The sequence below is a fragment of the Ptiloglossa arizonensis genome, chromosome 4, assembly GCF_051014685.1.
Source record: "Ptiloglossa arizonensis isolate GNS036 chromosome 4, iyPtiAriz1_principal, whole genome shotgun sequence".
In the NCBI taxonomy this organism is placed as follows: domain Eukaryota; kingdom Metazoa; phylum Arthropoda; class Insecta; order Hymenoptera; family Colletidae; genus Ptiloglossa; species Ptiloglossa arizonensis.
In genome coordinates, this window is record NC_135051.1 from 21,733,656 (window position 1) to 21,759,221 (window position 25,566).

The 25,566-nt window shown below is 36.2% G+C and overlaps 1 protein-coding gene across 7 annotated transcripts; it reads right to left on the reverse strand.

The window, feature by feature from the left end:
* Nucleotides 1-25,485, reverse strand: LOC143145978 (uncharacterized). Of its 7 annotated transcripts, none has more exons than XM_076309875.1 (9): nt 25,321-25,485; nt 21,401-21,707; nt 15,617-15,857; nt 5,447-5,669; nt 4,806-4,971; nt 4,041-4,319; nt 2,850-2,992; nt 2,389-2,649; nt 1-1,981 (listed from the first exon to the last, which is right to left on the reverse strand). In XM_076309875.1, the coding sequence occupies exons 3-9, from the start codon at nt 15,642-15,644 to the stop codon at nt 1,846-1,848; spliced, it is 1,236 nt and encodes a 411-aa protein (XP_076165990.1). In that variant the 5' UTR covers nt 15,645-15,857; nt 21,401-21,707; nt 25,321-25,485; the 3' UTR covers nt 1-1,845. The 7 variants fall into 7 exon arrangements, with proteins under 7 accessions (XP_076165990.1, XP_076165988.1, XP_076165993.1 ...); XM_076309873.1 differs by having other exon boundaries at nt 21,401-21,726; XM_076309878.1 differs by having other exon boundaries at nt 15,617-15,864; nt 21,401-21,726.
* Between the last annotated feature and the right edge of the window lie 81 nt (nt 25,486-25,566).

Below are 25,566 nucleotides of genomic sequence, written 5' to 3' on the forward strand. Positions count from 1 at the left end.
TGGATTGAATATTTTTATTCGTAACCGAAGCATTGAAATCGTAAACGCGTCCCGATCAATGAAAAAATTTACAATTCTATTAATATTTGGCTTCGATTTTATAGTTTTCTATACATGAGTGCGTGCGCACGCACGCACGCACGCACGCACACATACACACACACACACGCACGCACACAAAGGATTTCTGCTTTTTAATTGGCAGTCATCGAAGCGTCATTAATTAATCAACAAATTATGTACGTGAATGTGAAGAATTAATAAAATTAAACAAAAACTCTGAAGAATGTCGAGACATTTTGTTTTATTTTGATAGATTGGAAGGAGACTGATTCTCTGAGCTAACAAATCGAGACACATTTAACCCGTGATGTAAATAAGTTTGATCTGACTAAATTCGAAATATCTGGAATTGATCTAATTAAATAACCTTTTTTATTCGTAACAATTTTATTTTTGTAAAATATTCACGTTGAAATGATTCGTCGACTACTTAATTTAGAAATAACTCTGTCAACTTCGAAAATAATGAATTGTTGAATTCCGTAGTTCCTCTTTTTTTTTAAGTTTTCGACTCATTTAATCTAAGTTTCCCTTTAATTCCACATATCATACGTACATACATAGATACATCATAGTACAAAAAAAAAATGTATAACGAGAAGACGAAGTATCTTTCATGTATATTTTTTTTTTTACACGCACAGCTAGGTCAATGTCTTTTTAAAAGTTTTTTGATTTTTTCTCTAACGCGATACAAACATAATACGTCTCTTCGTCCTTTTTCGAATACGAAAGAAAGGAATTCGAGTTCTTTCTGTGTTTGTTTTCTTATTTACAGTATATCTATGGTATGCTACCGGTTTCTTCTTTTTACAACAATTTGATTAACAATTATTTAGTCTGTTAGCTTTTATTTCCCTCTTTTGTATCTTAGAAGTTACTATACAAACATTTTGGCATTTCTTTCCTTCTATACTCCACTGTCCGATTAACTACTAATTCTTCATCCACGCTATTTTTTCCTGCAAAAGCTTTTGATACATTATACACTTATTTTTTGTTTAGTATCATTTTTTTTATTGTTCTCTGGACTTAATTCCTGATAAATTCTTTTCCGCTTACTTATCTGCTTCATTAAATTTTCAATATTTGTATTTCTTCTACTATTCTCTACACCTAATTACGCTTCTGTAAAATCTTCTGTATTTTTCTCTCCTCTGCCATCGAAGTCCGTTCCCTCTTCTTACTTCTAAAATTGCATATTTATCATCATTTTTCATGATTTTCAAACTTAACGATCTACCTTTCCACAATTTTATTCCATCTTCTTCTATTTGGCTTCCCGTTTTCCTATGTATTTTGTTAAAATTCGTTAAATTGCACAACATTCTCCCCTTAATCCTTCCTTCACATTTTACGTATCTTGTTGTCTCGGATACATTAGATTTCTTACCACGCATTATCATTTTCTTCTCTCATGTTTGCTTTTCATTTTAATGAATATTTGATTTTTATTATTATTTTCATACGTTCTTTCTCATTGCTTCCATTTCATTGCATCCTTGTCATTTTCTTCGGTCCGAGGAATAGTATCGGTGATTCTAGCTTAAAATTTATTTCCTTTTAAGCCTTTTTATCCGTTTCCTTTCGTATATTTTCTTTCTTCTTTCTGTTACTATTTATTCATTGTCCAATCGATACCACAAACTATTGTAAACTTCACAGATTTGCCACAAACATTTTCGAGTTTCTTCGATCTTCGTCCGCATTCTCTTCGGAAGGGATGCATTTGTGCGATTACTAGCCCTTTTCCTGAAAGCTTTCTGGTAAATTTTTAAACAACTAAAAGAGTGTTTCTTGAGACCAGACGGGTGGACTTGATGGTAATGGCGCCGGTGGTGGTCTATGCCTGAGCTCGATAGCTGGTGAACACGGTGGAGAACTTTGGCTGCTGGTGCTCGTAGAGACTGTTTGAGACCTGTCGACATGCCAATAATAACACTTTGCATCCTCTCTCGTTTCCTTAATTGAAAACAAAGTTTTGCGATCGTCAATCCGTAAATGGTGTTTGGTGTTATCGCTCTTGTATAGAATACACCTGATAATTTGAGCATAACTTCGAATCTAAATTCCAATTGTATTACCGGTTCGCTTACAGGCTTGCGATCGTCTTTGAAGTTGTGCTCACATTTTACGATGCGCCTTGTAGAGTAAATTACAAACGACGAAAATACAAAGTAAAGGTATTGAAAGTGTACGAAAATTGTAAATGAAATTACAGATATAATCAAGAATTTATTTGCTCGGTATCTCGACAATTGAAACGATTCGATCGAGAAATTTGAAAATTAGTAAGAAAAAAAAACCGATAACCGATATACATACCTAGAAGTTTCAACAGTTGCGCTGATGCTGTGACACGTTTTGCAAGGTTTTCCTCCGGGCCGTCGTCTAGGAACGCATCCAGCGCAACCGTCCCACTTCTCGACGGCTTCCTTCTTTTTTGATGGAACACGAAGAAATCGTCGACAGCTGGGTCCAGGTGCTTCGGAGTCGGTCGAGAACCCGGATACCTCATCCTCAGTGTCGAGACATTCTTCGTCGTGTTCATCGTTTCTCAGGAAGACCGAGTCGGAACCCAGTGACCTTAAATAATCACAATCACAAAATTTACGCGTTACGAAGAAAATTGTGACCAAAGAAACGAATTTGAAAGAAGAAAAGGTAAAGCACACACTGTCGTGTACACGTGTATTATAATATTATAGTTTCGATGCACGTGTACACGGCGTATGTTCAATATACGTTCAAAAGACCATGATCTCTGGCGAAAATTTATTACTGACCTTGAGTCTGGTTCCGGAGGATCGACACTGCCCATGGAAGCCAACGGCGCCCTTTTACCGGTAGTTCCTGCGCGCAAGACTTCGTTCGCATAAAGACCTGCTTCGCTTGTACATGGAGAAAGCTCTGGGGTTGGTTGGATTACCTGTCGATGAATCCTTCGAAATATTATCGACGTCGTAACTTCCCATTCAAGGAAAAGTCTGTTCAGAGCATGACCTTATTCCCCGATTTCTTCGACGTTTTGTTTTTCGAAATCAGAACGAGGATTTGGTATTCAATTAAATTTCAAAACCGACACGAAAAACGACGACAACCGTGGCCAGTATCGCACACAGTTACGTTCATAATTTCGTTGCCGAAACGAATATGTATAAGATGCAAACGACGCTCTGCAAATAAATTCATAATGTATATGTACCCGTTTGGTACAGAATGATCTGTCAAATATGCTCGAAAAATTGATCGGTCACCTTGCGAGACATTTTGCACAGGATGTTCACGTTATCACTGCTTAGCCTTTTTCTGGCAAGTATCACAATAAATATCAAATTACCAAGGTGACCTGAATTTTTCTATCGAAAAGCTTTAGGTGAGGGTCAATCTTGTGTGAAATCGGCCATCAAGATGAATTTATCGACGTGTGGTGTAATAACGTTCTAGGACACACGCGAAAAGAAATAAAAGATCGTAATGTAGATCTGATACACATTGGAAACAGGGTTGAGCAACGACCAAATCCCAAAGCTCTGTCGTTTGACCTCGCTACCAGTATGTTCCAGATCCTCTTTATGTCTTTAATTCCTGATTTCGTGCGACTTTGAACACTACTATGTAATATATTGTTGAATTTTCCTTGAGAGTCGCTTTATACAATGCAAACAAATCTGTAGCTTTTCACCGAAAGAAAACATTCGAAATTTATTGTAAATTTAGCCAAGTCGAAAAGTACATATTCACACCAAGCGTTATTTACTAATAAACACTTTGTGCATATCATAGTCAAGTGTTAGAATGGAAGCACCAACTGAAGCAAAATCCAATGAGATAATAAAATCCATTATCGATTCATCTCTACAAGTACTATCTATATTTCTCGGTGTATGAAGATTCAAGTGTTCACCGTACTTTATCATCGAAACTAGAAGTTAACGAATAACTGTCGATAAAAGTGAGCGCGTTTAAATTCTAACCTGAATATCAATGGGATAATAAAGGTCCCAGGGTTCGTCGTGGGCAGCGTGTTTCGTTGAAAATGTAGGATGAAGCGACAAACATGGTACCGGCATCGCAGACCCTCTCCTCTCTAGATAACTGCTCCCAGTGCTGCTGCAAGTCACCGAGCTGCATCTTCTTTGTTCTTCAGGAAGTGGCAAATTCGGTTGCTTTGTTGGCGCCGTTAACAGAGCCTCGTAGCCACCACCGACCGATGCGAAACGCGGCCCGATTCTTGGAGAATGAGATTGACTCACCTTCGACAGAAAAATGCGATCATCGGACCACCTATTTCCCTTCCTTCGCCGAAACAGTCTTTTCTTTCCGAGAGGATGGAAAAACTTTTCACATCCGCAAAATTCACGTCCCGTGAAAATTGTACGATTCATCTTGGATACAAAGTGTTGAAAAATTTGTTACACAACCGGAGTGTGGATGATCTTCCGCGTGGAAATAAATCGAAAATTGTGCGGAGAACATTTTTCTAGGGGAGGTTTCGTTTGCGAGGGAAATCGATCGTGAAAATTCACTGTGGTGCGCGTGCAATTGAGCGCGATTTGGCTAACGTGTCTGTCCATTATTCGTTACTTCTACTATTGCATCGGTATTTGAAAACATCGACAGTGGAACGGTATTATCTGTTTTCCGTTTGTGTCGTTATCTTCTCTGTATTCGTGTTTAGAAACTAAATTACAGAGGACCGTAATATATTTTCCTTTGTTACGTTTTATGAATAGACTGACCTCGACGCAAAGGGATCTTCTGGGACCCCGATCTGGTCTAGGTGGTAATCTGGCAATGGCTTCGAGGGCGGCTGCGAGAGCTCTTTCCTCAGCTTCTGCTTCAGCTACCGCTGCGGCCGCTGCTGCGGTCAGTCTTGGATCCTCTAACTGCTTGCTCGATTTACACCTACACCGCATACCCTCAATTCACTCTTTTCCTTTACTTATGCACTTTCAAACTACTTAAACTATTTCACCCGAGTGTTTGTAAACAATCGCCTTCTACAAATTGAAACGAATAAACTAAAATGTATTGGATGCTAGAAATATTACGTACTTAATCATCAACTATCTGTAATACGTAAATTTTACGTAGCGTTCGGAGTTGCCGGTCAATCTATCAAAATTAATACGATGAAATCATTTGAGCGCCGCGGTTGAGTATAATAAATTCCCAAAGTTTTATGTTGCGAGAAAGACACAAATAACGCTATAGTTATACATATTAAAAAAAAAAAAATGCATAAAATCGAAGAGCTACGGTAAATTTGTCGAAGAAATGGTATCAGTAGTTAAAGTTGAACCTTTGGGTATTGAGTTTACGAGACTCGTTGAATTTGGTCTTGAAATAATCAATGTCGAGGATTAGAAAAGAAACTTGCCTGCTTTTATAAACAAGCAGAAGGATCATAAGACCGAAAAAACCACCGAGAGTCGCCGCGATTCTGACCCCGGTCATAACATCGTATGTTTTGTAGAATTCAATTTTGAGTTGCTCTCGCTCGCTGAGGGTCGGCGTCGTTTCCGGCAGGAACGTCGTCGAGTCCATCCTCCTCGTCGTTACGTTGCTTACGTTTACGTTGCTGCCTACGACACTCCCCATTCCTGAATAAAACAAGTTTACCTTTTCTTAACGTTTCGTTTCAATGTCAAGATGCTTCTCAACTTTTGCTCCAGTTATAGTTTCAACGTTAGCTCGAGCTGCCCATTCTAAACAACTGAAATATTCAAGCTCGATTGTCTAATTATTCAAATTCAAGACGAGGAATGTAAAAAAATTCGTTTGACACTTGACCGATATGTCAAAAAGTTAATAAACGATCGAAACGGTGAGTCTAAGAATTTCTTCGTTTGCCCAGCATATGTACGTAATTTCGTGAATCGTGTCTCTGGAGAAATAATTCTTATTTATGTGCGCTTAAAATTGAATAGGCTGATTGGACGGACATCGGACAACGAACAATAGAAGCAGTTTCGTTGTAACGGTGCAGCATTCGGGGGAAGTTATTTTTATCATTTTTATACGAGATAAACGGGAGAGAAAAATAACTTGATGTTGGCTGTAGAAAACAAGATACAGATAAGCGTTAACCGTTATAAAAAGAGCAAATCATTCGTACAGAAACCGATCGTTAATTCGAACGAAATTGTAAATAATAACGATAGAACTCAATTTCTATACATTCGAGATTAGTTAGTATTGAATTCAGTGCAATAGCATTGGGACCGCGTGGTACTGGTTCGGAAAAGTCATAGCGTGGCTATCGAATTCCTGCGATAATCAATAGCGCGGAACTTTCAAGGGGTGTCCTACAGAGTGCCACTCAATCGAGAACTGCTAGCTCGAGAATGGAGAACACTTTGAGAACAAAGATGATGAGAAAAAGCCAAGTAAAACAATAGAAAATAAAGGAGACATTTTTTATTTCTCTTTTCTGTTTAGAAAATATTATTCCTATAGAAAGCTTTCGGTGGTGAATTCACATTGATTCGTCAATTAGCTTTACTAATCTAAGATGGTAACAAATTTCAGAAAATGTAAATTTCACAGTGTGAATATAATTTGTCTGTGTACAATTTCACTTGGTTGTTTTGTATCGTCGTGTAATCAGTAATCGTGAACATAAATAAATTCTAGCAGAAAATGTTAAAGAAACTTTAAAGAGGACAAGTGTACCGAACGGTATTTTGGTGCAGCTCAGCCATATAGCCGTTATAGTCATAGGTTCGTGGGTTCTGTATATTGATTCGAATCAACAGAATCGATGGAGCCTGTCTTACGACGTCTCGATAAGACCTGTCAATGATAACGCTTCATCGTTTTGCACAGAAACCTATTTAACCTACCATATTTCCAATACATCACCGAATTCGAAAGTAACATTGAATAAAGAAACTCACTCGAGACCTGTTTAATTGTGTGGAACATCAGTTAAGGATTAATTTGCGAATAATTCAAAAGTATAGAGAATTGTAATTGATCACCGTGCGTTATTGGAGCAATTAGAGATACGAAACAATGTTTCGAACAAATATTAAAAGGTTTCGAGTAATTTTGGTCTGAGTTACCTAAAGCAAGAAATTAATACGGAAAAGAAGAGTACATAATAATCAAGGGGGCAAACATTCAACGAAAATTGCAGTTTCAAGAACTGAAAAATTTGAAGCACTGAAAGAGAGGAGAGAAATGAATAGACAGGTTCTTTAGATGTTCAACCAAACGGAATTCCCGATGAACTCGGTCGAAATTCCGAGATTTGGCTTAGGAAGCACTGAATAAGGGGGTTAATAGGTCGATTTAAGCGAACGAGGACGACAACCTGTGGCTGGTGTGCGGTAACCCTCAAGGATCGTACCTTACAGAATCCTCGGAGAGCTTTAAAGCCATTTGCTGATAGCCTCGATAACAACGAACCTTGTCTAAAACGATCATCATGCAAACAAGGCTAGAAAAAAAGACCCAATAAAGTATAACTTGTTAAACCGTTACAACGTAGCAGTTTTTCTTTGATTAGACAGTGTGCCCCGAACAAAACGACTCTGGGGCTTGGATTCTGACAGGAAATGCAAATTCGAGGAAAACTTACAACCGTCGTATGTTTTAAAATGCTTTTTTATAATGTTATTGATATGAAATTATTTATGCCATGATTTTACAATCTACTGGATAATTTCATTCGCAAGAGACGCTTAACTCAACATTCTTAGATTCTTCCATTTGGAGAAAATTAAAAGATGGAGATTGTTTCATCAGTTGGCACCGAAAGAGAATTAATTGTGGATCTTATGAAAGAACACCAGGAATGGCTGTAAAATATCGTTAATTCGGTAGTAATAAAATGTAAAAAAAGGAGTTTCATTTATTAATTAAGCTTCGTTCAGTTTGTTTAGACTCCTGGGTAAGAAGAATGACATGCAAATATTTTTGGTAATAGCTTTTTAAAGAAACATTTTCAAACGAATGTGTGTTTATTTTGGGATCCTCTTACTTGGAATTACATTTCTTATCAAATCCCAAGCTAGTGTATTTACGTTAGGGAACCTTTTTTACGTAAAAGGTAATAATTATACTTTCAGAAAATATAAAATATATTTTCTATTGGATCATAGCAAGACAATATATACCCGAATATTTGTACAAGTCTGTTCTAGTGCGAACATTTTAAATGTTAATTAAAATCGACCAGGAACTTCCATTCATCAGAAACTTCTTTATTGTCATCAGAAATGAGTTCCACGGCGACTAAAGAGAAATTAGCTCGGTCGCCTTCCGCCACGTTTCTTCTTCAATTTAAGAGAATTGAAACTCGTCTCTCATTAAACGCCCTACGCAGTCTTTTCATTATAAAATTTTCCCTCGCTATTCCCACGTAGACTTCTGTCTTTATACCGGGAGCCCCTTTTAAATTTCTTGACCGCGGTTATACGACTACAGATAATAAACACTTTGAACTGTCTTAAGAAGTCAGTCCTATACGGTCGAACCATAAGTATAGGCCATTTAACATTGATAGTATGTCCCTTTAAAAATGCTCATAAAATCATTACTTTCCTTTGCAATACTATTGTGTAATACAAGCAAACCGATATAGTATTTACAGAAATGGATAATCGAATTATGTGAAAATATTGTTAGATCTATGTAACAGGTTCATTGAACTCCCAGTATCAGTTACTATCCGTAGCGACGATTATTGTAGTATTTATTAGCGACACGTTATTAACGAACGTAATTCCAGAGATGAATTCGAGCCACGGAAATGAAAAAAGAAAAACTAGATTAAACCTAGGGTCCCATCGGATCTAGTTTCCGAGTTGCAGATAGATTCTGCGCGTTCGTCTTCGCCAACCCTGTTCCCAAAGAGATTATCCAAAGCGACCACATCAGTGTTAAACGATTTATATCTCAATATTTATTCATACCAGATTTTCCATTCATTTTCATCCCACGTGAGAACAATCCCTGTCGTTCCCTTGGTGTTTCCAATAAAGCGTCCATAGTCCCGTGTAACAGATTTCTCTTTTCGTCTCGAGATGCAAAAAGATATCGGTACATTTTTTTGTTTTTTTGTTTATTACACCCTGAGCAGGGTCGTTGTAGCCGCAGACGACGATCCCGTCTGCCCGATTGAATAAAATTGTGAAGCGAATCCGAGTTAAATGTAACGACGTAACAAAGTCAATAGCACAAAATCGAAACCAAACGAGGTTCGTCCAAGGTATCATAGAATTACTTTGGTTGTGCCAATTCGTTCGATAAATAGAAATTCCCCCCGGCAATTTGTAAACCAATCAAGAAAGAAGTCGTCCTTTTCTTCGCGATGGACAAAAGGGGTCGTGTCGGATGGGAATCGATATGGGGCAGGTAGGCGGTCGAAGGCATTTCAGCTTCGGGTAGAGAGGGTAGACGGAGGACTCGTCGGGGTGGTTGAGCTAGCAGGGGAGCCAGGTATCGATTCCAGGCTGCAAGAGGAGAAAGAACCCCTCCCGTTGCTCCGTGCCCTCTTCCCAGCCCACGCACTACAGGTCACCGGGTCAAAGCTCACGGCCGGCTCACTGTTGCTTCTGCCTTTTCTTGTCGCTATTTCGATAGTACAATGTTCCCTATATTTCGAAGAAATAGGCAAAGTCCGCGAAGGTATTGTTCCGCGGCTGCACAAACGTCCGGGCTACGCTCGATTTAATAGCTGTCTATCGATTTAACGGTGAACGTTAAACAGACAGAATTATAAATTTCCAAGTCTTCTGGGGCAAGTAGTCTTGCGAGAAATGCCACGTCGAGAACCCAGGGTGTGCCCGCGTGACTCGTACGTAGAACCGGAACATTGTGAACAAACACAGAATACACTTCAAGATGTAATTTCCGAGGAAGCCATTTCCACGTACGAATATACCAACCGCTGATACAGAGAGTAACCTCAAGGTTTTTTTTTTTTTTGGTTTAAACCACTTACTACCAGTTCGAAGTGCGCGTGCACCGTGACTAATCCACCTCACCGTAGAATGTCACTTTGCGTTTATTTTCACACGTTGACGAACAACATCGCGATGACATCCTGATATCCAGGATGCATCTCCGATCGGGAGAATACAGAATAACGCAAACCTTTTAACGATTCGGAACACGTTGACGCAAGTGGTTCGAGCCTCTCTGATCCACCGAGCACGTACCTGGCAACCAGGGCGACAATTTCAACATTTCGAAAATTAATCTGAACGGGTAACCGGCGGAACATTAATTGCACATTTCGTGGTATTTCACATTTCACCCGATTGGTTAAGTCGAGAGTTACGCGTACATGGCCGGATCTTTAAAGTTCTCGTCGAAAATAATTCTCGTACGAGGAACATTTATTCCACGTTTTTCGATTCTTTTTGCACGTGAAATCGCTCTGTGTGCGGAGAGGGGGTGGAGGGATGGGGGGTGTCGGTTCTACCACGAATTACATAATATAATATTTACTCCGAGCGTAAAAATTTAATTACTTAATGGATTTCTTCCTTGATGAACATCCTAATCAGTAATGATTAATATATGACCCTTATGCATCGGATATTTCAACGTCTCGCGAGAACAATTACTACAGGCTCCGCTATATATCACGTGCTATTTTAAGAAAAGTTGTACGAAAGCTGTCTTGACTGTGGCCCGATGGTTTCTAATCCATTAGCGGTAGAATGTTTTTCATTTTTACCATCCATTTTCAAACTTCCAAAGTTGTCGATTTCAAACAGCTCTGCGTGAATATCTACCGAACGAAGAATAATAAAAAAAATAATTCGCGAAAGAAAAATAGAATCGCGTCTCGGGCGTTCCTTTTGATGAAATCATACGTTGCGAATGTTTCTTAAAAATATAATTTTCGCTTGGTACAGGACAAACGAAGTAATCGCGAATTAGTATAAAACGGAGCATCGAGCGAATAAGAGATGGAAGAAAATAGGAGTCGTTATGGTTGAAAGATATATATATATATACCGATGGCACTTCAAAAGCTCGTACTTAGGACTGATTGTTCCTCTAGTGATTGCATCCTTTTCGCTATTATTCGTCCTCTCTCGTGCTTTCGACGCCGTGCTCTGCGCTCATCTTCTCTTTCTGTATTTCAAATGTTCGATAACTGGTATTTCAGCAGGGTTTCCAATCTTCCGCGATTGAAAAACAGTGGCCGCCGGGTCAGTAGTCAACGGTTTCTCGAGTCGTTGACTCAAAAAGGTCAATGCCGAGGATTCATTATGAGAACGGCAAATGATAGAAGGATATCAATACCTATTTCCACGAGTCAAATTCCAATCCGTATGAGTCAGATTTCGTAATAATCAAGCCGAAACTCTTTCGCGGAAGCTCCCTGTTGCTAAAACTACATCTTCGTTTGAAACAACAAACACAGGTTATGAAATTCTCGAGCTAACAGTAGAGTGAAACAACGCTACCAATTTCTGCTACCGCTGTAATACAATTTCGTCTACAGTCCCTGTATTAAGTAATACAATTATCCACTTAGAATAATACTGTGCAATTCTCATTTACGTATGTACCGCTAAGAATTACGAAATCGTCGCGAATCTTTCGTACCTCCATTATGTCCATCTATTTTCATATACCGTTCGCGGACTATTCGTAACACGAATTTTTATTCCAAACCACGCGGATCAAGATGTTCTTGTAACGAACGTCTTCTTTCCGAAGCTGGACGAATGAAATTCAACCTCGGTCCGTTGCAACTCACGTTTGCCGATACTATTATCTACCGATCGAAATCCTGCAATATCGGTGAATCATTGCTACAGGTAGGACAGTAAATTACGGTCGTCGATTGTAAAGTCTCGTTGTCGGGTGATCCTTGAATATTCGTTATCGTTTCGACAGGAGCCAGGCTCGCGCTCCAGGGACGACCGAACGTTTCTGGAGTGGTGTGCACTCGAGTATAATTAGATGTCCCAGTTTACACGGCATCTCATTATGGAATCCATTCTGCCAGCCACAAAAGCTACGATACGTGCTTACATCGGCTGCCTTCCGTTCCCCACCCACTCGATAATAAGCTCACCGCCTTATCGAAATTAACCATCTGCCTTGGCGCTACTCGTTCCAGACACTGAACGAGCGATTTAGAACAAGACGATCGTCGTGTTTCTTTGATCTCTTTTTAACCCTTTCGCAGTTTAGTCGGTACAGTCGGCACGGGGAGTACGAAACCGTTTAGTTCGTAACGACGTAGGGGCCAGCTGGGAATGCATGCAAACGCGCGAAATAAATACCTTTCCTCGAACTTTATCTATAAATACAAGTAACTTGAACAATTAAAAATGTACGGTTTTCCTTTTGTCGCACTTCGTCATTTTACTGAACCGCGAAATAATTAATACACGGTCTCTCGAAATTTCGTTAAAATAAAAATGAATTGCTGGTCGAGTTTCACCGATTTCCGTTATCGGATTATCGATTTGGATTGAGTCGAACGTAATTTGAATTACAACGAACTTGGAACACGACCACGGTGTGTAAAACGAGTTCAAACTATATATTTTCAATCTGTTCAGGACCATCGAACGACACAGTTCCTTGGTAAAAATATAATACTGACATCGATCGTATAAATTATACAATAAATTGCGAGAAAAATCCTCGGGGAATCGTTTGGTTTTCTTTTTCTTTTTTTTTTTTTTTTGCTTTTGGTGACAATTATCTAACGCAATGAAGGAATTCCAGACAATGTTACGTATTAACATCCTAGCAAGAAGCAGGTCTGGTGGTGAATGAAAACTGGTGTAATTAGTAGTTCACACTTGACCCATTAAAAAAGGTGTCCATCTGCTGGCTACGAGGACCATTGTATTCCAGGGTCATTAAAATAATCAACTGCAATCACTGGCATTCAACGATGAACTAAATTTGATCCATTAATAGTTTGGTAATTCTAATTATCATCGATTGTAATTTAATCGAATTATTCGTCTCGTTGATTTCTTTTTTCGTCTCTAAGTCGTTACGCAACTTTTCTGTCCGTAACGAAAACAAAACATTTAAGAATCAAATTGAAATTCAATGAACCTTTATTCGATGCAATCAGGAATGCTTCGAGATCAACTGAGACAACTTCGTCGATATGATCGATCGAAGAATTAAAATACGGGCACCGTTAATGACGCCGACATAAAACAAAAATATCACTTCCGAAGGTGGTGAACAATTGTCTTTCGTGCTGACACACAGATATTAATTGATGTGTAGCTTCGAAATTACCGCTGGATGGATGTTATCAGAAAAGATCAAATTGAAAAAAGAAAAAGTTCTGCAGCAGTAGGACAAAGGTCAAGCCTAATATAGGTCGACCTATGGACGAACCTCTTTTGCGGAAGAATTTCAATGCTTCCTGCATTTTTCTTACCCGGGGAATACCCAAATTGAGCTTGCTGCCCTAAGTAGCTCAAGGTTCTTGTTAAGACTGCGGTACCATGCTATAGCTAAAACATTTATACGAAAAACGATTTTTTTTTTCTTTTTTGACTTGTTGCAGACCAACACTTGTATTTACTTGGCAGTTTTAAAAGATTCTGGAAGGGTGGTAAACTGGCTAAACTTACTCGAGGAAAAAAAAAAGGTAAACGCTTCAATACTTCGCACACAGTGAACTACCTAAGGTTGGAGTTGCAAACGTTACGCGGGTTTTTCACGATACAAAACAATTTTTTAACGAGATAACGGCTTCCAGATTGAAAATGTTGGTATATAATACGATAAAAAATCACTCTTATCTTGAGATTCCAATTTTCAAGATTTCAAGATTACCTTGAGCTCTTTAAAGTGAAAGCTAATAATTTCCATTAGAAAAATTCAGACGACCTTAAAATTTCAACAAATAGAAGAGGCTTCGAGAAAAAGTTATTTTCATAATAAACCGTGCAGCTTCGAATTTTCTTCTCATCGCGAAAACAACGTAGGTATTTGCATCTCCGATTGTAAGTAACTCGCAACTCACTCGCAACTTGTTTCTTTTTTCTGGCGGAAATAAGTACATGAAACAGACCCTTTGAAAATATAATTTCCTTCCTCCGTCAAAGCCTGGAACAGTTCACGTTAATTTTCCTACGTGTGTTCCTCTCTTTCGTAACAACAAACGGAATGTATAGAATATAATTACTGAATAATGGTATTTGGAAAAAAAAGAGCCAATAATTTTTACTTAGCGTTGTTAACTAACTTGACCGTACGAAACATTTTTTGCAAAATTACTCTTCTGTATTATCTAATGAAAGTACTGGAATATATCGAAACAGTGACAAGTGGAAAATATTAAGATCCGTAATAATATATGATTCCATGGAAAATAAATGATTTATAATGTCAATGTTCGAAGGTCACGTGTAAGACCCATGAGAGGAATAAGAGCTGAAATTCAACGGGACGAATTTAGACTGTGGCCTTCGGCTCGGATTCATCTCAATGTACTGTAGAAGTTCGATTAGCTGAACGTTCGATTCTTCGAACTATTATTTTAATCGTGTTTTCCATCATTCAAAATATCGATAACTGTTTACGCTTGTATTTAGGGTAAGGTTAAGTTCAATATTTAACTAAGCGTATTATGCGAACTAAATTAATCAATATTAAGTTATTAACGCAATTGAAAATAATTCAAATTCAATAATTTCGTACTGTCGGGCAATTTCGGATAACTCGTCTGTTACTAATTATTCCCGTTATTACCACCACCGTTATACTGTAAAAATAAAAATAATCCCGAACAATATCCATTTTCTAGCGTAGAAATATGCATTCCTTTTCCCGCAGTCAATTTATTTAAATATTTCTATTTATTGTCGATAATTGAAACGTTTATAAAAAGTTCGTAGCTAGTGCGACACAATTATAAATCACAGTAACGAGTACATTTTTTCTTGGATTTTCGCTTCGATTATACGAAAGCTTTTTGGCTTGGAAAACCGTGAAAAATTGAAAGAATTTTCCCGTGGCAAATAATTCTCGTAGTCAAAGCAACGCAGAAAAATGGAGACGGTTTCAAGGAAACACACTTCGTAACGGGAGCGCATATTCCACAGTTCGTTTCCGAAATTTCTTTGGTGGTCTGGCGAGCATTAAGGTCCCGAGCATAAACAATTCGATCGGGTCAAGATTCACTTGGCCGATTTTACCGTGTAAAAAAAGTACCTCTATTTATTACACACGCGTATGTATCGAGTGCACGTGTACGCGTATGCATACAGTCTGCGAAACAAACGTTTTCCATAGTATACGTTTATTAATTACAACCTGAAATTAACGCAATTCTAATTTAGTACTATATGCTCGAACTTTGTACGATTTGAATAACATCCAATGTCCTTTCGCTTAATCTGGTACCTCTGAATGTACATTGTTGGCAATTAATGCCAATTACGGCTAACTAAATCAATTGGTAACTGTTATGAGGTTGGGGCGGGCGGAGAGGGGAGGGGGGGGGGGCTGTTTACTATATAATTCGTAGAGAAATATAAAAGAGAGAAGTAACGTATCCAGTGATATTTTTGAGAATTTGGAAAAAATTTACCTCTATCAATGGACGCAGGGGTCGGCATCGATGCGACGAGAGAGTGGATATCAGTGGCAGTGATATCGTAGACTCGAACGAGCCTCCTTGTCGACTTCCTTCTCTTCCTCCTCCGCCTCTTCCTCTTCTTCCTCTTCTTCCTCGTCCTCCTCGTCTTCGTCTTCAGGACGAGGCACGGATCTAGTGGTCATCTCCGTCTTACCCACGGCCGCGAGTTCATCCTCACCATGCCCGATATCACCTACTCTCTCAAACATACACAAACATTTCCTATGTGCTCGATTGATTAACAAGTACATTTATACTTAGTCGCCGAAATTCTTTAAGGATAAACAAAAAAAAAAAAATAAAACGGATTATTAAGATCAGTGATACGATCGTCTTTCAAAAAGATTTAAAAGACGTTCCTTAATGGAAACAGATAGTTTCCTAAAAAGTGCATTTCGTTCTAGGTTTCTGGCGAAATCAGCTTTGTAAGGCTCGTTCTACGAACCACACTGCGCACATTTTAGAAGATCACCTATTTCCATTAAAGAACGTCTTTTAAATCTTCTGGAAGAATGCACCAAGTTTAAGAAGCCATTTCTTATGAACTCGATTGACGTTGAACGATAAAAAAGGAAACCATCTTATAAGTAACATATATGTGATAACGAGAATCTATGTGCGTTTAAATTCCAGATACGAGAGAGTTAAGCGTTTTAAATTTCAATGGACAATAAAATACAATAATTAATAACGTTTATTAATAATGTACAGTGATCGATCAATTAAATAATTAATAAAGTTCAATGATTAATGAAGTTATGTGGAATCGAGTGTTCATTATTCGTTATCCCTTAATTTTAATGCTCTGGTATCTCGGCAAATTATTAAGAATCGATCTTGTTTTAAGAAAGAAATTGAATGGAATTTATAAATATTATGGCTGACACATCGTTTCGTTTCCAGATCATATTTTTCGGGATTGAAGATCGTCAATGTTTTTTTTAGAATGGACCATAAATTTTTTGGATACAGTGTATTATCTAAAGTCAAGACGAATGCCAAGACCTATAATTACATAACCTTCAAATGCCTTATAACACAAAAATTCCGAAATGTAAATCGAACAGGATCATTTGAAGATGATGCAGTTATGAATCATTGAATCGGTCACAATGATTGTTAAAATATCGAATTTCAAAAATCATAGCTATTTTTTGAATCTTGAAAAAACATGATCTTCAAAAGAAATTATCTGCCAATCATAATATTCATAACCTCCGATCGAACGATTTCTTCTTCGAGTACATTGTTCTACCACCCTGTACATGTATATAATTTTAACAAAATTCGTAATCTTTTGGAAAAACAAAATGTGTCTATTTACAAACTAGGGACCAATTTCAGAAAATTACAGTTCAAAAGGGTCGGTATGCAAATTTTTCAAATTTATTAAACACTCTTTAGACAGATTCTATTATAACAGTCTTTTGTAAATGTGAACTTGTTTATTAAAAATCTTTTATTTATCGAATTCAATTTGTTGGCGATTATTTAGTTTCCAATGACTAAATAATTACAGTTAAATTTAATTACGCAATAATACAAGTAAATCAATTATAGAACATTGTCCATTACTAGTTTTCTAGCGATGATAAAACTTCATGTTCGTTACAAATTTTCAGAACCATTGAAATTGTTCGCGAGAAATTCTAAATACTGTGAAATTCCACGAAAATAATAATATACATCTCCTCGTTACAGTCTATTTATCTATTCATCTATTTAAAAATAGTTTTATTATGTTTAAAAATAGATTTTCTTTTCTCTTTCTACTTTTTATAAATTTCATTTTGCGACTAAAATTACTACTACAGGTGGACAGATTTATCGCCAAACATCTTTAATAATCCTTCATGGAAGGGTTGTGCGCTGGCTGATAACTGATAACGTTTTTTACCATTTCGATCCAACGAAATAACAGGACTGGAGCAGTTTACGGATAAAAGGTGTAAAGATAGGAGGTTCCCGTAGTTGTTTGATGAAGAGCTGGAGTGGATAATTGATAATAACCAATCGACAGGTTCCGATATTTATGGAGCACTCTTTGCAAGCTGCACGCACTTCCTTCTTGTACTCTTCACATTTACAATCTCACATATTATAGATGTATATTGTGGATTCGTCGCACATGTTCGCAAAAAACTGCATCTTTTAAAATTATTTGGTATTCTGGTACTGTGCTGTAAATATTTCTACATCTAACAGAAATAGAACGAAATAATCGGTTAATAAAAAATAAAAAGCATAATTACGAAGCGAGAATTTGTTACTATCAAACATTTCTATCAGAGTATCACAGTATCTATTACGGTACCTAAATTTTCTGTATATTGTCAAAAATTTGATCTAACACTACACTACAGTAAATTCTCTGTACAAGAAATGGAAAAAATATTACTTAAAATTTATCATTTATTTCTACATTTGTGGTTGAATATAACAGTATCAAATGCAGTCTTTGAATGTCTTTAAATGAGAAAATTATAAATATAAATTATAAATATAAATAACACGAACGAAAATTTGAAAATAAAAATGTACCTACACGCGTAACTGTTTGCGTATAAATAAAATCTCACACTTAATAATTCTCATAAATTTTCCATTTATGGCGTTGAAATTAATTATTAACACGTATAAAGCGCCAAATTTAAATTTAAAAAACAATTCACGGCACAAACATCGAGTAACTTTTAATCAATTACTCTATTCAATTCTTAAGGCTCCCATTACATTTATTTATGTTTAAATATCACATTTTGTAAATGTTTAAATCTTCGAGATGTGCTATAAAATTTATAACCGTTAATTTCACACTTTGAAAAGATTAGTGTACGAAATTTAATTAAATTTGTTTACGTTTTAATACGACGCTACATCAGTTGCATTTTGCATTTTAATTCCATTGCAATAACACATTAGCATTTAAATCGCTTGCAGTTAATATTCAATTTACGAACAAAAATTAATTTTATTTATCAATAATTAATTATCATTTAATTTGAATTGATTTTATTACAGCTTCACGTGTGTGTTCAGTGAGAAATTTAAATCCTAATAAAATATAGAAATTCAGAGAAATGAAATATTACGCGAAAACAACATCTCTTATTGCGAAGCAGTACAAATAAACCGAGAGTAACCGAAGTGTATAAAAGGCGAAAAGAAGTCAATTGAATATTAACATATTACATTATTTACTAATCTTGTCGTACAAAATATCCAGAATACACACTGTATGCACGCTATTTAATTTCTATCATTTGCACAAATCTCTCTTTTTATTAAATATTAGGATTCTTTTTCGAACTAATTGAAATGGAATAGAATGTTCATTCTATCACGTAGTTTAGCAAGTTGATCGCAAGAGAGAAAGAGAGAAAGATGTAGTTCGCACGAGAATATCGTTAATAAGGACACCGGTAGTACAGAGAACTGAATACCTCGTGCTCTGCACTTTGCACTCTAGAGTGCTTGAGAGGAGGCCAAGAGCCCTGAAAGGTATCGCTGCTAATTTCTTTTAAAGAGAAACACGTCCTCGGTTCACCGAGAGAGTAAGAGAGAGTCCCTGCTTCTAATGTTGATAACGTTTTCTACTGGAACACCTATTTCGGTCTAGGTCTCGGTCTCCAGTCTTGATCTGAATGCCGTTCTTGCTTGTAATAAAAGTCTATCTTGGCCTTTGTCTAGATTTCCATCTCGATTCTCATCGCGATACCCCACGAGTAATGCGAATGTTCTCTTACGTTCATAAAGTACGAAATAAAGCCAATTATTCGCAATTATTAATCATCCATGGATTTAATAATCTATATCATTCATACAAGTACAATCGATCGCACAAAACTACGTACACCCAACCCATCTGATGTAGTATAGAATGCATTCTATTATAGAACGCTTTATGGTCACACCGAAGGACGAACAAATTATTAATATATATATATATACAATACAACGGTCGAGAACAATATTCGTACAAACATGTAATACTAATATAGGTTACTTTTTTTGAAACAGTTTTAACTCCAGTTAGAAAATAATTCAATTGATCTATACGATTTCCGAAACTTTGGTGTTGTCTCGAATATTGGAATTTATAGAGTGTTGTAGATTTCTGCGATTGGCTGTGTCCACTTTTCAACAATCGTTCCGTAAAAATCTCTCGTTTGAATTACAGTGAATATTTTTCACGTTGCCGACGGTGTTCGTTCTTTTCCCATTTGAATAATACTGCAAACTTCTAGAAAGATGATAGTCTGTTGGTACAATTTCCAGGGAATAGGTTGGTTAAATCATCCTTTCCCAGCCAGACTCTAGTTTCTGAAATGTCCGTTTTGCCACGTATGGTCATGCTTTGTTCCGGTGGAAGAGGATTCTCCTTCAGTTGTGCAAAGCTGGTCGTTTTGCTACCAATGCTGATTTCAATCGGTCCAGTTGTTCACAATAGACTTCTGTGGCGATCGTTCGGCTGGGTTCTACCAGCATAAAATGTATAACTCCTTGTATATGCCACCCGACATTCAGCAGGATCTTCCTCTTGTGCAATTTGGTATTGCCCGTGACGTGGAGTGTTCTCCTGGATTTAGCTACTGCCTCCTACGCTTATTGTTATGATATAATATCCACTTCTCATCCCCCGTCACAATCCGGTCCAAAAATGGCTCATGCTTTAGATGGAACAGACGGGTAGAGCATATACCAACTCTTCGATGGAAATTTTCTTCGGACGAGTTGCGCTGCACGTCCTTCCCAATTTGCAAACATTTTCAATATCTCATTCGAATCGACTCTTTGTGATGGTACTTCAAACGTAAAAATCAAGTTTTATGCCCATAGATTCGAGTGGTTTATTGTCGGTCCATTTGGAAAATTCGCATTACTTATGATCTAATATTAAGCAAGATTTGAAATTCTACTTGGAAAATATTCACAGTTCGTCGCATTCGTTTACAATTTTCCAAATATCGCAACGATCTTAGCGATCCATTCCGTGTGTAATTGAGAATAACGAGTTGACAATTTTAAATTATTCCCGATTTAAATTTCAAGGGCTTTTTAAATTTTGTAACTCGGTGTTGTAAATATATTATATATATAAAGATACTATATAGAGAGATAGAATATACGTATAAAGATAAAATATAGAGAGTGCTGTAAAATTTGCGATATTATCAGAACACTACAGTGATTTTTTGTGTAAAAATGCATCGAAAATTTGGTAAAAAATTTGTTCACACGAGGCTTCGTTTTTGAGAAAATCGAGTTTGAAAATTAACCGTATACGCGTGCGATTAAGTACGATTCAACTAACGTGTCTGTCCATCACTCGTTACTTCTACTTGTGTTGCTGTTCTAACTATCCGTTTTCCGTTTATGCTGCTTTAACTAGTTAAAACAAATAATACCACATCGTAATCGATTTTTGCAAACGCTAACACAAGTGTAAATAATGAATAATGAGGAGACACGTTATTCAAGTCGAACTCAATCGTGCGCGCACGCAACGAGTTTTTAAAATCAAACATCTCAAAAACGAAGCCTCGTATGAAAAAGTTTCATTCTACATTTTCGATGTATATTTACACGAAAAATCACACCCTTTCCGATTGTGTCGCGAACCTTTCAGCATCCTACGCTACGACGTGTTAAAATATTTAACAATTCGATTTCGCGAGACGAGAATTCTAATATACGTTCAAAAAGGAGAAGAGTTTTAATATTTCAAAAACTCACCACTAATTTCACGACGTGTCTTCTGTCTTCATTATTGAGGAAGCGATTGTCTCCAGAGTGTACTTCTTTGTTTTTGATTTTTCCTTCCTAGGAACCTCCTTTGTCGAACATTTCTTCGATGTTTGCAAGTGCATATTAGTCTTTCCCAGAATTTTGTTGTTACGTTTCCTTTTAATCACATTTCAATTGTCACTTTTCAAATCACAGTAACAGTTTCGATTCACTCCAAGAAAGTCAGTTTCTTGCGCAACATACTCTTTCTTGGCACTCGATTCTCGTACAGTTCACGCCTCATTGTTCACCCGAACTAATTAAAACACCTTGATCTTACGAATATCAAGTCATTTCGTGAGACTTGTTAAAAGAAAATTGATTAAGACTTGTTAAAAGAAAACTTTAATTTTGTAAGATTTCATATTACGAAATTAATCGATCAATGCTCTTTCGATAGTACGACCGGATGATTTATTTTCAAAAAATTAACTTAATGTCAATGCCAATATATCAAAGTCGTTAAAGATTTCGGTTCACTAATAATTCGTATTCGCAACAGCCTTTTTTCCTTTAGTGAATTTCAATACAGTGTCTAATGTGAATTCTCTTTGCATTCACTTTCAATTGGCTACCTTCTCCAAACGTGTCTTCAACATCTGATAGAAATTGATGGACATCTGATAGTTTGAACGCGTAGAACTATGTTTGCGTGTGTTTAAATTGTATCAAAAATATACACGGCCACATACGAAAGAACTTACGAAATGACTCGATATTCTGTTGCAATAGAATCATATACGCCGCTCTCAGAAAATTTTGAAGCAGGTGCTTGCAAAACGACAAACAACACGCAATTCCAATAAATTTTTTTGCAACCATTGGATAAAGTTAGAAATCTAAAGAGAATGTTTATATATATTGGAACAATCTTTTTACTATCCAAGCAAGGAAGAAAATAATTTGTGCCAGATTTTTCTTCTTTAGGTATTTCTATCTTTACATACGTAAAACTAATTTAATTCTATAGTGTAACAATGAAAGAAACAATGGTAAATATTGTACAAGAAAAATTATTTGAAATTTCATACAGCTGTAATTTTTATATGAGAAAATTATTCTTATCGCAATTTACGTCTTTGTTGAATAGCAAGATTCGTATAAATAAAACAAGCCTTGCGACCGCCCTAACGTAATATCTCAATTATGTGAAATAAATATTACTCGCATATCTCCTCGAACACTTTGTCCAATTTGTATTATTTTGAAAACCTATTCTCGTATGTTTCTAAGCTAATGCAACGCGTATTTACAGACACGAAAACGCGCGTGCATTTTCTCAGAAAAATTCGCAGACAAAAAGCACTTAAATTAAATTACTACTGCAAACTGAAAGATTAAAACAGAGGCTGCGAATACCCCGTTACAACTAAAATGTTCGTAACGAACTACCGCAACGGTTAATTTCAAAAAATCTAATTTTTGCACAACTACTTCTCTAAACATTGGTGTCGCCAATTAAAATATTTAATTCCGTTCATATCTTTAAAGTACCGTCGTCATATCATTCTATTAAATTGAACGATTAAATATTAAGGAAATTCTTATATTTGATCGTCACTAAGTAATATTATATTTCATACCCGACTTAATAATTATACCGGCTACGAATTAACTGTCAAATTAAATACTTATATGAATTACGAAATTGAAACATTTGATCATTATAACCTATCGAATATAATGCTAGAGTATAAAATTTAATTTTTTAACAATTACAAAGCTGAATTTCTCTGCAACAGTAAATTTTGTTTCTGTATCTAAACAGAACATACAGATATATAGTTATATGAATTATTTTCTTAGAAAATGTTAAACGTCACGATAAATGTCTTTCTTGATATTTTGTAATTCGATATCACTTCTGGGCCGTCTCTTAAGGGCCATGCCAAAGTGGTAACACCTTTATATTTTTTCTGCAATGAAATGATGTATAAAGTTTTGCATTTAAATAAATCTTCCTTTGTCGGACGAACTTTATTTTATCGAATGTACAGAATGGTGTCTATGTGCTTGGAAATACTTATCAATTCTTTTAACGACATTATTTTATTCACCTGATAACATCGTTAGAAATTTTTTATAAGCCATTGAAACGAATTCACGTTTTCATATCCTATGCTATTTCGTTTGCATCTCTTAAACTATGTAAAATATCTTAATATGTGTCGAATAAATGTCACTTGTTTTTAAAACAATTGTTTAACGTTAAATGTGCCTCGTGACACATAAAGGACCACAGTGAAGCCCTGAACTATTGAAAACAAATTTAATCGTTAGTAGTTTCTGAGGAAACGGCTTATAAATAGAGAATTGTGCATTCACATATTTATATGTAGGTACATATAGTAGACGTACCTAAACTTAAATCTGATTAAAAAGTAATTCTCGACTATAATTAGTGTTTTACCCATTTTTGCAAAAATACTTTCATTTTTGAAACCATAATATCCTTCAGAGCTTATTGTTAAAATATTAAGATTCAAAAATTTGTTGCACGCATCTTCGATAGTTTGAAATTCTATTAGGCGTGAAAATTTAAACAGCTTTCAGGATAGAAAAAACTTTAAAACACCATTATAGTAATAACTACCTCTGGACAGTTCAATGTATTACTATATACTTGTACATACGTCATAAATTTTATTCCGCTAGATGCATGCTGTACACTCGTACAATCCATATTGCGTTTTGTGCGCACTTGCATATAAATAAACGACTGGCTCTATGTAATATGTAAATTAATACGTAATTCTAAAGGTAACATTGTACCGTTTTGTTTAACCCGCAAAATACGCAATTATTTTACAATAAAATAGCACGACTCGGAACAAATATACGGGTAATTTTTTTAATAATTTGTGCGGGTAAAACTTCCGTAATTCGTTTTTTAAAAAGATTGTGCAATTCGTTCTTCGCGATTACGATAGCATTTTTTTTCTTTTTGTCCGAAATGTACCGAGTATATCAGAAAACTATATTTAATGTATACATACATAAGGTTTAAAAACACTGTACAAGAAACCGCGTCGTGCAGTATTCCAAAAATGTGTGACTCGTTACACGCGTATGCTGATAATATATAAGTGGGAAAAAGTGGTGAGAATCGTATGTCATATGGAACTATCATAAATCGAGCGATCTCCGACCTTGACTGCATTCTCACTTTTGGTGGTTACATATTTCTAAAAACACCCTGCCTGTACCTACACATTACATTTACGTACGTTTATATATATTTCGTGTAATCACATTCTTACGTAGACGTAAAACGCACACCCGCGCGCGCGAGTTAATATCGAACAAGTATACGCGAAAAATAGAATTTTAAAAAGGAAATAATGAATCGTGTCCACGCTTTAATTCAATTTTAATTCAACCGACAAGAAATCTATTTTCATTATTAAAATTTTAACACGATATTCTTAATTGTTCGTTGAATTATATCAATCGTTAATTTTTACGATGATGTCTATAGTTTATTAATATTTACGGTTTACTTGAGGAGTCAGTATTAATGGAAATATATATTACTTTAGCTCAGCAAATGAACACATATTGTATACTATAATAATATTTCAAATGAAAGAGAGACAAAATTTCTCTCGTATTAATTACAATTTCCAACTCTGTAAGGGAATGTCCCTAACCTTTTTTGTCGGATTTTCGCGTATTTCAACGCATAGTACTTTATATTCAAAAATAAAGATCTTTCATCTATGTGTTATATAAATACAGTCAAATATATTATATACATGTGTGTGTGTGTGTGTGTGTGTATATATATATATATTTATATATATATATATATACATATGTACACATATATACACACGTACACATTTTTCAATTGATATATGCATACATACCTCCTACTACACATACATCAATATGCATTCGTTTAAAATGATATTATGCCGCGCACTCACGAACCAAATCACGCACAAGAATATCGCGAAAGAAAAACAGACCGGATGACATAGAAAGAAAAAGGAGAGAAAAAACCACCTTACAACATACATCTACGGCACAAGCTCGCGCGGCCTACTGAAACGTCAGAAGGCATGCGTTGCCCTGACGGCTGGCTTCCCCCTTCCCCATCTTCGTCAAATCCC